This window comes from Nothobranchius furzeri, chromosome 6 (assembly GCF_043380555.1).
Source record: "Nothobranchius furzeri strain GRZ-AD chromosome 6, NfurGRZ-RIMD1, whole genome shotgun sequence".
In the NCBI taxonomy this organism is placed as follows: domain Eukaryota; kingdom Metazoa; phylum Chordata; class Actinopteri; order Cyprinodontiformes; family Nothobranchiidae; genus Nothobranchius; species Nothobranchius furzeri.
This window is the reverse complement of record NC_091746.1, coordinates 69,761,498-69,776,079: the sequence shown is the minus strand read 5'-3', so window position 1 is coordinate 69,776,079 and position 14,582 is coordinate 69,761,498. Positions and strand designations below refer to the sequence as shown.

Sequence of the window (14,582 nt, the reverse complement as noted above, 5' to 3'; positions counted from 1 at the left end):
ATATATATATATATATTTACATATATTCGTATATATGTAAATATATATATATGTATATATATAAATATACATACATATATATATATATATATATATATATATATATATATATATACATATATAGCTCCAGGAGAAGGCCTCACGTCAACACGTGTTCGGTTATTTCAACTCTCTGAACTCGCTAATTTTCGTGTCACATGGCAATTCAAAGTTACTTGTAGGTATTAATAAAGTTACCTTGACCTTGAACTTTAGTTGACTTAGGGCTGCAACAACGAATCGATCAATTCGATGAAAATCGATTACTAAAAGCGTTGGCAACGAATTGCGTCATCGATTCGTTGTGTCGCACAACTCTTCCAAAAGCGCGCCCCTTCCCGCCCGCCGTTGCGCGCAGACAGATCAGCGCGAGGGAGAGCCGGCAGTTGTTTGGAAGAGGAACATGGCAGAAGCAGCGAGAGTCAAAAAAGTAAAAGCTTTTTAAGTTTGGGAGCATTTTCAGTTAAATCAGGCGAAGACATGCGTTACCTGCAACGTTTAGGTCAGACTTAGCATGGCACGGGATGATGCAGCGTCTTAAACGCAAGCATGTCGGGATCATCAGCGAGGAAGGAGAGAACTCTGTGTCCGGGTAAATTAAAAACTTTTCAAAAGTGATTCATCCAAGTCCCGGATTATTACACAGGCTAGACATGCCCTAAGCTCGTAAAAAAAGAGTCTAAAGTCGTGAGCGCGACGCTTATTAGATGAGCGGGGGGACTCGCGCTGCTGCGAACCGGTTCCGCCCAAGGCCGGATTAACTGGGCAATTGGCCAGGGCCCACGAACTCTAAAGGGCCCAGGGCACGAGCAAAATACTGTATCTATAATTTTCCGCTTTATGAGGATTATGGTGACCGTACGTTCCGTTTTCCCCGGACGTGTCCACTTTTCACTCTCTGTCCGGCGCGTCCGGAATGCGGGTTCTTGTATTGATGAAAATGTCCGGCTTTTCATCCAGGAGCAGGGATCGAATTATGGGGGAGCTGTATATCCTACACATCCGGGGAGCCGGAAAAAAGTTTTCTATATTATATCATTTTTGGACTCTTTTGAGCAGAGAGCGGCACAGCGCGTTGTTGCGCAGCGATCCAGGCAGCTGCTTCCAGCGCACGGTCCATTCTCAAAGTGGCGCAACCAAAAAACTATAATTAGCACACGATCGTTCATGTAGTCTGCACATGTTCTCTATTTTCTGTCTTATTTGTGCCTGCAGCGCTCTGCTACTGCGGAGCTCATCACCTGTGCTGCGGTGATTTCACCTCACGCAGCATCGAAAACGCGCTCTGCGCTTTGCGGTCAGATCCCTTTGATCTGCTCAGAAGTAACTGATGAGGTGAGAAAGTAAGAATCCAGGCAGCAGTTTTTCTGGAGAGTTTAGAGGAGATGCAGGAAGATGAGAGACAGACAGGACAGGAAAATAGTTCAATAAAAACAACAAAACAAAACAAAGTGTTGAAAAGTAAAATGTAGATAGATTTATCTCCACTACACGTTTTTACCTATAAAACAATAAGTTACACACATGTATTATTTATAAATTTGATACTATTCAGGTCACCTTCAACACTCAGTCACACACCCAGGGCCGTTTCAAGACATTTTGGGGGCCAAGGCAAAATGCCCCCCCCCCCAATCCCCATTACTGGGCTCCCCAGAAGCCTCTGTGTAATTCATACCCTCTCCAGTAGTGTTAGTTATACAGTGTTTATAAAATCCCCTCAGGCATTACTGACATGTTCTAATATTATCAGATGAAAAACTAAATTATCAGACATGCTGTCTCATCTGCTGCTTTTCTAAACTTGCAGAAAGTAACAAAACCATGTGAAAGCCACTATTTGTGGATTCTCTGAAAGTTTCCATGGAGTGTGTGACAACTTATTTTTTCAGTCATTTTTGGAAATAGTGATCAATTTTGATTAATTCACAGCCTATGTTTAATTACATTTAAAAATTAGTTGTTTGACATCCCCAGTTATAATAAATGTCTACAGATGAGATCAAACAAAACAGATGAGAATTGCCCTTAAGCTGTTTAATTGGACCAAGCATTTTAGGTCACAGATAGATGTAGCTTAGGGTCTCTGTCTATACACCTTATAAGACAATTTAGGTGATGGCATGTTGTTTTTCTGCTATTGAACTGTTTTCTAATAATGTTGTGTTAAATAAAGTGAAGGAAGGAGAGAAATAACGTTTCCCTAGCAGTTTTTAAAAATGTCCCCATGTAATCCGATTAATCGTGTCGAGACCCATCCGATTCATCGATTATCCAAATAATCGTTTGTTGCAGCCCTAAGTTGACTACTAATCTTGAAAAGTCTGTTCTGGTTGCTTGTACATATTCTATATGAGAACAGTCCTTAGTCTTCATGTCTGACAGTTTTATCTGACTTTATCTTGTATGTTTTATCTTACCTGTTGTTCTCTGATGTAAAGCTAACTTTGTGTCTGCTGCCTCTTGGCCAGATCCTCCTTGTAAATGAGGACGAGTTCTCTGTCCACTCATCTGGATAAATCCAGGTTAAATAAAAAGGAAGTTGTGGAAGAAAACCCATCTCCACGTCCATCTGCTGCACCTAAAGGGTCTTCTGACATCCTTTAACTCTGCAGTCAGAGACGCCAGGGTTTCCTATTTCTCCAACCTGGTGTCCCAGAGTAAAGGGAACCCCAAGGTGCTGTTTAACACCATCAGCAGCATCGTCTCTCCTACAGCCTCCATCCACTCTGTTACAGACTGTGAAAACTTTCTGTCTTTCTTTGTGGACAAAGTTAATAAGGTTAGATCTAGCATCTCCCCTTCAGCCTTATCGCTGCCTCTCCCGACTCCAACCAGGCCCATCATCCTAGATAGCTTTGCTCCTGTTTCTTTGCCTGAGTTAACCAAACTAGTTAACTCTATGAAGACCTCTGCATGCCCCCTCCACATCTTACCCTCATCTTTGTTTAAAAGTGCTTTTCAGTCCATCGGTCCCAGCGTGCTCTCTATAATTAATGCTTCTCTGGTTTCTGGTCAGGTCCCTGCTTACTTTAAGAACGTTGTAATCCACCCGCTTCTTAAAAAAACGAGCCTTGACCCCTCTCTCCATAGCAGCTTCAGACCCATCTGTAAACTTCCGTTCATCTCCAAGATCTTGGAAAAGGTTGTGGCTAAACAGCTCACAGCTGTGTCCGGGGAAAAGAGGATGTATGGTCACACTAGTTTAATATAAAGCGGGAGATTACAGATTCAGTATTTTGCTCATGCCCTTGCTGCCCTGGCCCTGGGCAATTGCCCAGTTGCCCGTATGGTTAATCCGGCCTTGATGTAACCATAGACACACTACTTGGTATAAATGTTGTGTGTGTGTATGTGTGCTCTGTCTTCTCCATCCCAAGTGAGTCGTGGTAGATGGCTGCTTATACTGAGCCAGGATCCTCTGGAGGTTTCTTCGTTAAAAGGGAGTTTTCCGCTCCACTGTCGCTAAATGCTTGCTTAGCATGAGGATTGCACTAGTCAGTGACTTGATGCAATTTGCTGGGTTCCTTATATAGCAAACATTTTTTTCTGATTGGCTTAATGAACTGACCTGGATTGGAATGTTTATTATGTGAAGTGCCTTGAGACGACTCTTGTCCTGATTTGGCGCTGTATAAATAAACTGAATTGAAGGGCCCCCAGGACAGAACCCTGGGGCACACCAGCAGAGACAGGAAGCCTATTGGATTTGGAAGACTTCAGTTGAACAAACTGTGTGGTCAGAGAGACCGGAAGTGAACCAAGCAAGAGGCGTGTGAGTGACACCTACAGATGAAAGTCTGCTGATGGGGGTGCTGTGGGAAAGGGTGTCAAATGCTGCTCAGATCAAGGATGAGAATGGACAACAAAGCAGAGGCAGTAAGGTCGTAGAAATATACTTGAACTGAATTGAATTGTGACCACTTGCAACACGTCTTATGCTTTCCAGGGCCCAATGTGTTTCCAGGGTCTATGTGTTCATGTCTATGGTTTAACCCCCCAATCCAACTCCTTAGTGCTGAAGGAGGCATTGGGTCTTTAAGTCTTTGGTATGACCCAACCGGGACTTGAACCCTGACCTCCCAGTCCCAGGGCGGACATTGTATCACTACAGGACTGAGAAAATAAGCCAGTAATAGAAAAAAATCATCTCACCTACCTTGTGGCCAAGTGGTAGTGTCTGCACTGGGAGATCGGGGTTTAAATCCAGGCCTGGTCATACCAATGACCTTAAAAATGGGACCCAATGCCTGCATGATTGACACTCAGCTGTAAGGGGTTGGATTGGACGGTTAAACCACCAAATAGTTCCAGAGCGCTGCCACAGCTGCGTCTCAGTGCTCGGCAAGGGGATGGGTCAGATGTGGAGATGAATTTCACCGGTGTGTGATGAATTCACTGCCCTTTTTACAAGACACACCGTGCCGGCACATTATTACCGCAATGGTGTCATATAAACGTGCCATGCCGGCATGACGTTGCACTAATTTTGCGGCATTCGTTCCCGTCGCTTGATAGTAATATTGTGGTAACGGTCTGCTTTATAAAAGACGATCACGCCATGGCGCAACAGAGGGAGGTGTCATGACGACGCGGAGAGTTAATGCCGAGTTCCAGCCGGAAACTTTTGTTAAAAATGAAAGTAAACACACCCTGAGTTTTGCTTTTATACAAAACCAGCTGAGATAGCGCTCCATGAGCTTCTCTCCATTTGAGCTGGAGCTCAGATCATCGGGGACTGTGGAGGCCGGACGCCTTTAGCAGCGGCTTCTTAAAAAAAGCTTAATGGGCGCAGCTTCGATTGCAATGAAAGCAAGTTATGTCCAAGATAAACAGAAGTCTGCAGCAGCGCAGAGACCGCCCCATAACCCCTTATGCTGCTATCGTGTAATCCTTTATAAAAAGGACATGTTGCACCAGATTACTGCCTCAATCTGACCGCTTACAAACGTCTTGAGGCTCCCTGATGCCGCAGCGGCGTTGCTTTGTGAAAACGGCTAATGGGACTTTAACTTCAATCACCACCAGGGTGTGAATGGGTGAATGACTGTGCTGTAAAGGACCTTCGGGGGTCCCAGGACTCTAGAAGGTGCTTTATAAAAATTTAAAATAAATTGAATGACAAAACAAATGATTAACGTTAAAAACTTTTAATCTGAGGGATTTCACAACTTTCACAATAAAACTAACATGATTGTTTTTCTGCATCATGTGACATCAGACTACCTCCATGGCCCTCGTGTTGTGAACCACCAGGATACAATACTGAAAGACTGACAGAGAACAATCTGGAAAATGAAGTGAATTTACAAAATGCCTTTCAGTTAAGGCTGTAAGCAAACAAACTTTATATATAAAAAAAAAAAATAAATCACTATTAACATGGCAACTAATGGCGTCAATGAACTTTTATTTTGTTCACAAACAGGAAACCAGTTACAGAGCCTGCAAACTGTCAAAATAAAAGCAACTGATCACCTGCGGTACCGCCCCCTCTCCTTGTCTCTCTCTCTCTCCCTGTCTCTGTCCCTCGCACGCTCTCGTTCACGCTCACGGCGAGGTCCACCTCGCTCCCGTTCCCGCTGACGTTCCCGCTCTCGCCTGCTGCTTACCACAGCCTGAGTCCGCCGCAGGAAGTCATCGACTCGCATGTCATAGTCATGCTGCGTGAGAAGAAGACAACAGCAACAGGAAGTTAGATGGCTACGTGAGCCAGAACCAGATCAGAACTTGCATCAGAACTCACCGGGCTAGAGGGGAAGGCGCGGTGCTGGGGGGGTCGCTGCTTGTCTCTGAATCGAGGGGGTGGAGCTTCATGTGGCGGCAGAGTGGGGTGGTGATGATGGAAGGCTTGGTGGGGGGGTGGTGGAGGATGATTGTGGTGGTAGTAAGGGGGGTGGTGAGGGGGCTGTTGCTCCACATTGGGGTAAGCCGCCTGTTGACACAAAAAGACATAAAGGGTGGAAACTAAATGTGTCTAGATTGGCTGTTCTCCAGTGAGTCAGCTATATTGAGACTGCTAACAAGATAGTACTGAGAGTACTACAGACGTAGTACTGAGACTGTCAGGTGAAAAACTACTTCTTTACTAAACGGTGTAAAAAAGGAACAAAGTCATGGATTAGAAAGTTACACACAGAACAAACGTTCAAAAGAGGACGGTTCACAACCAATCAAAATGGATCAGAACCAGTTAGGACCAGTCAGGATGGATTGAGAACAGCAGGGATCAGGAAGGTTCAGGACCAGTTACTAGCTACCAGGCCAGTCAGCACCGATCAGAAGGGATCAGGACCAGTCAGCACCAATCAGAAGGGATCAGGACCAGTCAGCACCAATCAGAAGGGATCAGGACCAGTCAGCACCAATCAGAAGGGATCAGGACCAGTCAGCACCAATCAGAAGGGATCAGGACCAGTCAGCACCAATCAGAAGGGATCAGGACCAGTCAGCACCAATCAGAAGGGATCAGGACCAGTCAGCACCAATCAGAAGGGATCAGGACCAGTCAGCATCGATCAGAAGGGATCAGAACCAATGAATCGTACCAGAGTTTGCCAAGGAGCAGCCGGTCCGACGCTCTGGTGGTAGTTCCTCATATAGTAGTTGTAAGACTGTCAACAGGTAAAGAGGTGTCAGAGATGTCCCATAAAAGCATGCTGCCTACATGAAGTTAACAGACTCACCCCGTTCGGAAGCACGTCACGCCTGACGCCGGAGAATCTCCTAGAGGTCAAACCAAAGGGTCATTTCAGGTCAGCCTTTTGCCTTTAGGCCCCACCTACTTCCTAAGTGATGTGTGTAGCTCACCTATCCACCGGTTGGCTCCGTAGGTCTTGGATAAACCCTGCTGATGAATTAAAGTTAATAAGACGAGCGAACGTGCGTGTGTGTGCGTTATAAAAAAGACCTCTAGGTGAAGCACCTGCTCGCTGGCTGAATTCTGGTGGACCATCAACTCGTGGCCGTTTCCTGCCATGGAGGTCGAACTCTTCAGGTCGACGCCTAAGTAAAGAGGTTCACAGGTGAGTGTGTGTGCGCACACACTCACACACTTTGACACACAGGAAACAACACAATCAGATATGAACGTTCCAGGTGGTCTTCTACAGGTGAAGCAGGATTAGAGTCTCCAGGTGAACCTCATGTGAACTTGGGTGGGTTGGCATATAACTTATCTGAGTGGTGTTTCCATGGTAACAGTCAGGGTGTGACAAACCTGCAGGTCTCCTGGTGTGACGTCCTCATCAGACTGAGACACTCCGACTGAAAACGTGGAAACCTGACCTAAAAACAGAAGATCTTCTCGACTCTTCCTCACTGTTCTGGTCTAGAGAAACGGGTCTAGTGCGGGTATCAAGCTAGATGTCTGTTGCCATGGAGATACACCCAGTAGAACTTAGCGCTACCTGCAGACACTGATCCTGCTTCAGAGACCTAAGCACTTTACCGTCTTCTTACTGGGTCCACTGGTTGAGTCCTGCTGGTGGACTCTGGTTTGAATGAATACACGTGGAAGTGAATCTGGCCGTAACGACTGTCCGCTTTAGGCTGCTGCTGCGCCCACGTGCACACACATGCACGCACACATAAGAAGAAAAAGGAGGCAGTGGGTGGAGCAACATACCGCTGTTGTGGGTGGGGTTACACTTCCTAACAAACAGTTCAGTCCTTTTATAAACCGCATTGCAAAGGGTGGCTGGGGGTGATGGTGATGATGGTGCAGTCCAATGAATTATTACACAAAGCCCCGCCCCACCTCTCCACAGCAAAAGTCCTGAACAAGAAACCACCATCTTGTTTTTTTTTTTGGCTCTGTCCATTTTCACTTCCCTGTTGCCCCCCCATCATGGCGCACACCATGAGGTTCAGTCCTTCAGCGACACACAAACTCCACCAGAAAAGTCCAACTTAGTGTGTGCGCACCTGCTGGGGGGGGGGTGGGGTTCTTTCCAAAGAGGGTGGGACTCGTCCTCACTCAGTCCTTTATTCTGTAATTCACCTTACAGGTAGACAAGCCCCCAACCACATTCACCTGCCCCACCTTCTTAAGCACCTCACTTAACCCCCCCATCCATCAGTCCCATCATCGTCCTTTCTGCTTTTATTCTGAAAGGGTCAGCCAGTCCCAACTACTGCCAAACTTTTCATTAAAACTGCCGAAGGACCAAAATCCTGCAGAGACAAAGAGCTTAAAGACAAATTTATCAGCAACAAGAGAAAAGTTCACTTGCTCCTCTGTCTGGACACAAAACAAAAACAAAACTAAAGTTAAAAGTTAATTTTCTGAGAAGACGGAAAATAATCCAACTTTAGACTGAATGACTCTAAAATCAGCTGGACAGGATTCCTACTTCCTGCCTGACTCAAAGCATTCAGCCTGACGCAGAGCGGGTTGGCGTTCCAGTGGAGGCTCCGGAACCACAACAACAACCAGAGAACCCGCCTCAGGGAGCTAGGAAGTAAGCCGCCAGCTAACAGCCATCTCCGTGGTGGGGCAGCAGGTGGTGCCGTGGTGGCCGCAGGAGAAGAACAGGAAGCGGGGGAAGGAGCTTGATGATTGGCTAACCTTCCCGGTTCCCGTAGCGGCGGTCGGCCTCGAGGCCGTGGTTCCGATGGAGTTCGACGCTTGTGACGAATGCGACGAGCCACCTGGTGAACGTCCACACTCTCATCCAATGGGAACAGGGCACAAAGCTGGGCGCCAACTGTTGGTTGAATCTCCTGACCAAAACAAAATTCAAGTAAAACACATTAGAGCAGGTTCTAAAGATTCCAGGACCTAACCGTGAACCAGACTTCTTGTTCTGTTTCATTAGGATGTTTCACCAACAACCTGGTCTCCTGGCCCACAATCAGAACCAGAGATACCATCGGTGACAGAGAGGAAGTCCAAAACCAGAACCCAATCAGCAGAGCCTCCAGGTTGGAGATATCTGTGATTGCTATGAAGCAAAATATTCAGTTCGGTCCAGTTGAGCTTTCAGAGTTATGTTCTTTTAGAAAGACTTGAACATGTTGTAGGGATCAAAGGAACAGCGCTAGGCTGGTTTATATCCTACCTGTCAGATAGATTTCATTTTGTAAATGTACATGACAAATCTTCTTCATACTCCAGGGTTACTTGTGGAGTACCACAGGGTTCAGTGCTTGGACCAATTCTTTTTACTATATTTATGCTCCCAATTGGTAAAATCATTAGACAGCATGGGATAAATTTCCACTGTTATGCTGACGATACTCAGTTATATTTATCCATTAACCCTGATGAACCTAATCGGTTGGGTAGATTACAGGCTTGTCTTGAGGACATAAAAAATTGGATGACTCTAAACTTTTTGCTTTTAACTCAAGACAAGACGAAAGTTCTCATCTTTGGACCAGAAATCCAGAAAAGGAAATTGCTTAGCCAATCGCCTGACCTAAATGCATTAAATTAGTCTCCGAGAACAAAGTAAGGAACCTTGGTGTTATCTTTGACCAGGACATGTCATTCAGATCCCACGTTAAACAGGTTTGTAGGATTTCCTTTTTCCACTTTCAGAATATTGCTAAGATTAAGTGTTTTTCTCCCCAGAAGAAGCTACAATGATGTTCTGCTGAGCTGTGGTAGCCTCATGGAGGGAGGGGGTCATCAGATCCTCTGGAGGTTTCTTCCTGTTAAAAGGGAGTTCTCCTCTCCACTGTCGCTGCATGCTTGCTTAGTATGAGGATTGCTGTAAAGACTGACACTAGTCAGTGACTCGATGCAACCTGCTGGGTTCCTTATATAGGAAACTTGTTACTGATTGGCTTGATGAACTGACCTGTACTGGAATGTTTACTGTGTGAAAGTCCTTGAGACGACTCTGGTCCTGATTTGGCGAAGCCCAAAATCCTCGGTCAGCTTACCTAGTTATGATTTCATTACCAAGCAGGCCGGAGGTGCTTTCACTTTGGAGTACTGTGTGAAGGTCCTTGAGATGACTTGTTTTGATTAAGTGCTTATAGATTAACTGAATTGAAATGTTTGATTGTCAATAGGTTTGGAAACTGTTCTGATCAAAGTGTCTATGATTAGGTTTAGTGTGTAGACTCTAGTGCCGCTTTCACATTTCACATGGTCATTCCAGGTCCCACACTGGTAGGGTTTGTACACTGTCGGGCAAAACACGCAGAGAAGTTTGCGGTGCGTCTCTTAAACTAAACAAAGGGGGGCGTGAGCGGTGTTGCTTTTGGAGATTCTGACTCAGATATTGCATCCAGAGTGCCGTGTCTTTCCTTGTGTATGGCAACTCAAGCCTGTCAGCACAATCTGTGTGTGCTCCTCAGATAGAGGAAGACAAGATGAGACGGCCTCAGTCAGAGGCGTTATTTACTCCACAGTAACCAGAAAGATGATAAATTGTACATGCGCTGGCTGACACAAAACACCATTCTGAGGCTTCCCCTAATGGCAGGCGTGAATTTGAGCTGGACAATCAGCCCGATACAGACAACCTTGGGAAGAGGGCTGAAAAAATGACCGGTTGCGCACGAAAAAAAATCCAAGCTATGCAGATGTGAACACTTCCTACCACGCATAGGCAGAGTAGAGCCGGCGCTACTGTGGAAGCCCTATAGAGTAGGGTCAGAAATAACAGATAATGGCTGTGTACTCACCTGACCGTCACGTCCAATTTTAACAGGCTTGAACTCGTTCCAGGGGTTGGACAAGTGGGCCGTCTTAATGAAAGGAAGTTCCCTCCTGTAAAGAAAACAGCAGCAGACGTCAGAGACGATGGAATGAGTCTGATCAAATGTTTCATCCAGCAGCTTCTCGTTTTACACCAGCTGCTGCTTTACAAACACACGATGCGCTGCCAAACCCACATCTTAGACCTCATGACTGCATTGTCTGAAATCACAACTTTATTCACAAAACAAGAACCGCCATCAGTTAACAGGTTCCATTTTTACGTTCTCAATGTTTCTGCATAATGTTTTGTTAGCTCGGATGAGTTGTCATGACTGTTAACTAGTTCTACTAAACCTAAACTGGCTTTTGAACCTGGCTGTAAACATGTTTAGTTCTGCTGTGAAATTAGCATTTTTTATTCCATGGGAACTTGCTCCTTCCTTGATCCAGCCCCGAGTGGATCGCTTTCACGCCTGGGCCAGCACGGCCGAGACTGGGTAGCTTTCAGAGTGTTGACATCTAGGTGGCTCAACCGGTAGGTTTTTCAGCCCGCATACCACAGAGGTCTGCTTCGGGCTGAACAGGTCCAACACACGTGGAATCAACCAGCGGGAGCTTCCTGCATGCGCAATTCCTCATCATGCAGGAATACTGAGAAGTAAGGTGCCTCTGACTGAAGCCGCAGCAGCTCTGTCTCTCCTCACTGCGCACACACACACACACACACACACACACACACACACACACACACACACACACACACACACACACACACACACACACACACACACACACACACACACACACACACACACACTTCCCCGTTCCTGAGAAGTGTGTGTGAAAAAACCTTGCTGGAGCGGGACCTGGACAGATGCCACCCAGCCCGGTGGACAACTCCTCCCAGTTGGACATACAGGAGGCATCCTAACCATGTGCTCGAACCACTTCAACTGGCTTCGCTCGATGTGGAAGAGCAGCAGATCTGCTCTGAGCTCCTCCCGGATAACCAAGCTTCTCACCTCCTCTCTAAGGGAGAGCCCAGACACTTAGCGGAGAAAACTCATTTTGGTCGCTTGTGACTAACCTGGCAGCAGCCAGATCTCTGTGTGTAGCCCCGCCCCGTGTCGAGGCTACACGTTTAGATCTTTAGTCTCTGCAGCAGAAACCGTCTGAAAGAGGGGGGGGGGCTATCTGGTAGAATATTTTGAGCCGATTGGAGGACGTGCATGGTAGTGCCCAGTTTGCACTGGCTACCATATTGTGTCTTTAGCCAATCACAGTAACTCAAATGACAATTACCATGTCTTAGGGTGATTTCTGCCAGATTTGTGAGGAGCATATGCACATAAAGGCCAGTGTTTCACAAGCCTGGTGGCTGCCAGAAGTGGTCCCGACCCCCCCCCCCCCCCCCCCCCAATGAAATGTTTGACTGAGATCAAGACTTGGGTGAATGAAATGTTTTTGTACTTAAATTATCAGAAGACAGAGGTTGTATTGTTTGCTCCTTGTGGACATACAAATTGCTCTCTAACTGACTGCGGGTCATTCAATGGCCAGCTGAGTGACAAATGGTAAATGGCCTGTATTTGATATAGCACCTTCTAGAGTCCTGGAACCCTCCCCAAGGTGCTTTACAACACAACCAGTCATTCACTCATTCACACACCCATTCACACGTGGTGGGGATGAGCTACACTGTAGCCACAGCTGCCCTGGGGCGCTCTGACAGAGGCGAGGCTGCCGAACACTGGTTCCACCGGTCCCTCCGACCACCATCAGCAGGCAAAGGGGGTTAAGTATCTTGCCCAAGGACACAGTGACAGACTGAGAGGGGCTCGAACCTGCAACCTTCTGATTACGGGGCGAGCACCTGTGCCACTGCTGCCCACTGTCGTGCTTCGGTGACTGATCTTGGTGTTAAACTAGACAGTGCCCTTTGTTTTGACACCCACATTAATGGAGTGATCTCCTACTTTTTTCACCTTCGTCGGCTATCGAAGGTCAGACCATTCCTACCCACAGCAGGACCTTGAGATGGTAGTCCATGTGTAGCTGACGTTGAAATGTTTGTGTTGGTTGCCATGACAACACCAGCAGCGCATCTGAGGTCGTTACGTTGTCTGTTTTGTTTTCTTTATTTGATACTCATATTTGTGTACCTGTGCAGTGGAGTGATACATCTTTCTTATAAGAAATGTTTCTGTTGAGATTGTTGTGAGGTAGTCGCTTCCTGTGAGTCGCGGGAGCGACGACACGGAGCGGTAACACGGCGGACTTTTTGGAATATACATCTTTTCTACTGCTGGGTTTACAAGGCGTACACGGTAAAAAACGTTATACGGTTCTTTGTTTAACACTTGTGCACTTTGTGAAAGGAAATAAGTGGCTGAGATGAATATCATGTGCTATTGATATTATTTTACTTGTTTCTAGTTTTCACGGTGCTCCATGATTGTGAGAGAGAAATAAGAGAATTGTGGACATCAGTACGAAGCGTGGATTCTTTCGACCAGAGTAGGTACACCATGCTTTATTACGGTGTGGTTGGATTTTCTTTGGTGTGAGCAAGGGTTCAATAGCCAGGTTGCAAATGGTACAGAACGCTGCTGCCACATTCTCAGAGGGCAAACGTAAGTACGATCACATTACTGTGTTGTTTTCATACAAGAAACAAATATTGATGTAGAGGGGCTTACTGAAATAAAAACAGCCATTTTCATTAAATTTGAAAATCTCTCAGGATGAATTTAAAATGCGATGTTTGTTGTTTTAAAAGGTTAAATCTGATTTATTTCTCCCGATTCTGATCCTTTCAAAAACACGTGATCGGATCATCCCTAATTATAATAATCCATGGAATACTACATTTCATTCAATACCTTTATATTCTTTTGACAATTTAATAAAAGTATAGCAAATATATATTGAAAGCGGTTTTTACCTAAATCTTAAATTTTCTTATTTTCTAACTCAAATGTGTAATCATCTTTCATTGGTTTTACGGTATTTTATAATTTGATGACTTCTGATTGTAATCCGTTTCTGTTTTAAGATCATTATGATTTTACGAATTGATGATTTGTTTAGCTTTGATCTATGTGAAGCACTTTGTGATTCACTATCTGTGATGAGTGCTATATTAATAAAATGAACTTTGTTAATGTTGGATGAATTTGTGTTGCTCGATCAAGTTCGCACACATTTTTGCTTAGCTAGAGTTGTTGCTATATTGCAGCTAATGTAAAACTTGGTTTTTGTGACAACTCAGTCATTTTTATGCGGAATCCATTTTAGACTTGGAATATTTGATCTTTGGACAAAGATAACGAAATGTGAAAAAGGAATGACAGAATTATTAAACATTTTGCAAATGACACTATGCCTAAATCTTTGTGCTAGCTAGCACGACTTAACTGACTAAACCTCCACGCTAAATTCGAATAGGGATTGAGATGTTAGCCATACCTTTCTACTCAGTGAATGACTGACATATAGGGGATGCAAAAGGGTCAAAAGGTTTTCCTGAGTGTAAAGGTGAACTATTTCTTTATGTTTAACAACGGCAAAGGTATACGGGCTTTTATTTTGATAGCGTCATAGCAACCGTAGCCAAGTAGGGAGGCGCAACGGGCGCAACACAGAAGAAGCAAACGGAAATCTATTAGAAGTGAAGACGGAGCAAAGGATAGGCTATTAGCAGTTCACGGAGAAGAAGACAAAGAAAGTTTGAAGAATACTTCTGTCTAGCTTCAGTTGATAAGGGGAACAAGGTTTGTAATTATAATTCAGAATGTTGTTATGAAAACGGAACGTGTCTATATGATTGTATTAATTGTGAAAACGACTACCAATGTAATCAGTTATGCATTATGGTTTATTTTAT

At 45.2% G+C, this 14,582-nt stretch overlaps 1 protein-coding gene across 4 annotated transcripts in view; it reads right to left on the bottom strand.

The window, feature by feature from the left end:
• Nucleotides 1-5,429: 5,429 nt before the first annotated feature.
• Nucleotides 5,430-14,582, bottom strand: part of ythdc1 (YTH N6-methyladenosine RNA binding protein C1) — a 30,190-nt gene continuing 21,037 nt past the window's right edge. For 2 of the 4 annotated variants that reach the window (XM_015943278.3, XM_015943281.3), the window contains exons 10-17: nucleotides 10,681-10,765; nucleotides 8,609-8,763; nucleotides 6,965-7,044; nucleotides 6,850-6,886; nucleotides 6,726-6,765; nucleotides 6,588-6,653; nucleotides 5,786-5,974; nucleotides 5,430-5,702 (exon numbers count right to left, since the gene is read on the bottom strand). In XM_015943278.3, the coding sequence (XP_015798764.3) occupies nucleotides 5,514-5,702; nucleotides 5,786-5,974; nucleotides 6,588-6,653; nucleotides 6,726-6,765; nucleotides 6,850-6,886; nucleotides 6,965-7,044; nucleotides 8,609-8,763; nucleotides 10,681-10,765 (841 nt within the window). In that variant the 3' untranslated portion in view covers nucleotides 5,430-5,513. Of the gene's footprint in view, nucleotides 5,703-5,785; nucleotides 5,975-6,587; nucleotides 6,654-6,725; nucleotides 6,766-6,849; nucleotides 6,890-6,964; nucleotides 7,045-8,093; nucleotides 8,764-10,680; nucleotides 10,766-14,582 lie in introns of those variants that run through there. The other 2 variants (XM_015943277.3, XM_054744622.2) reach the window with 2 other exon arrangements.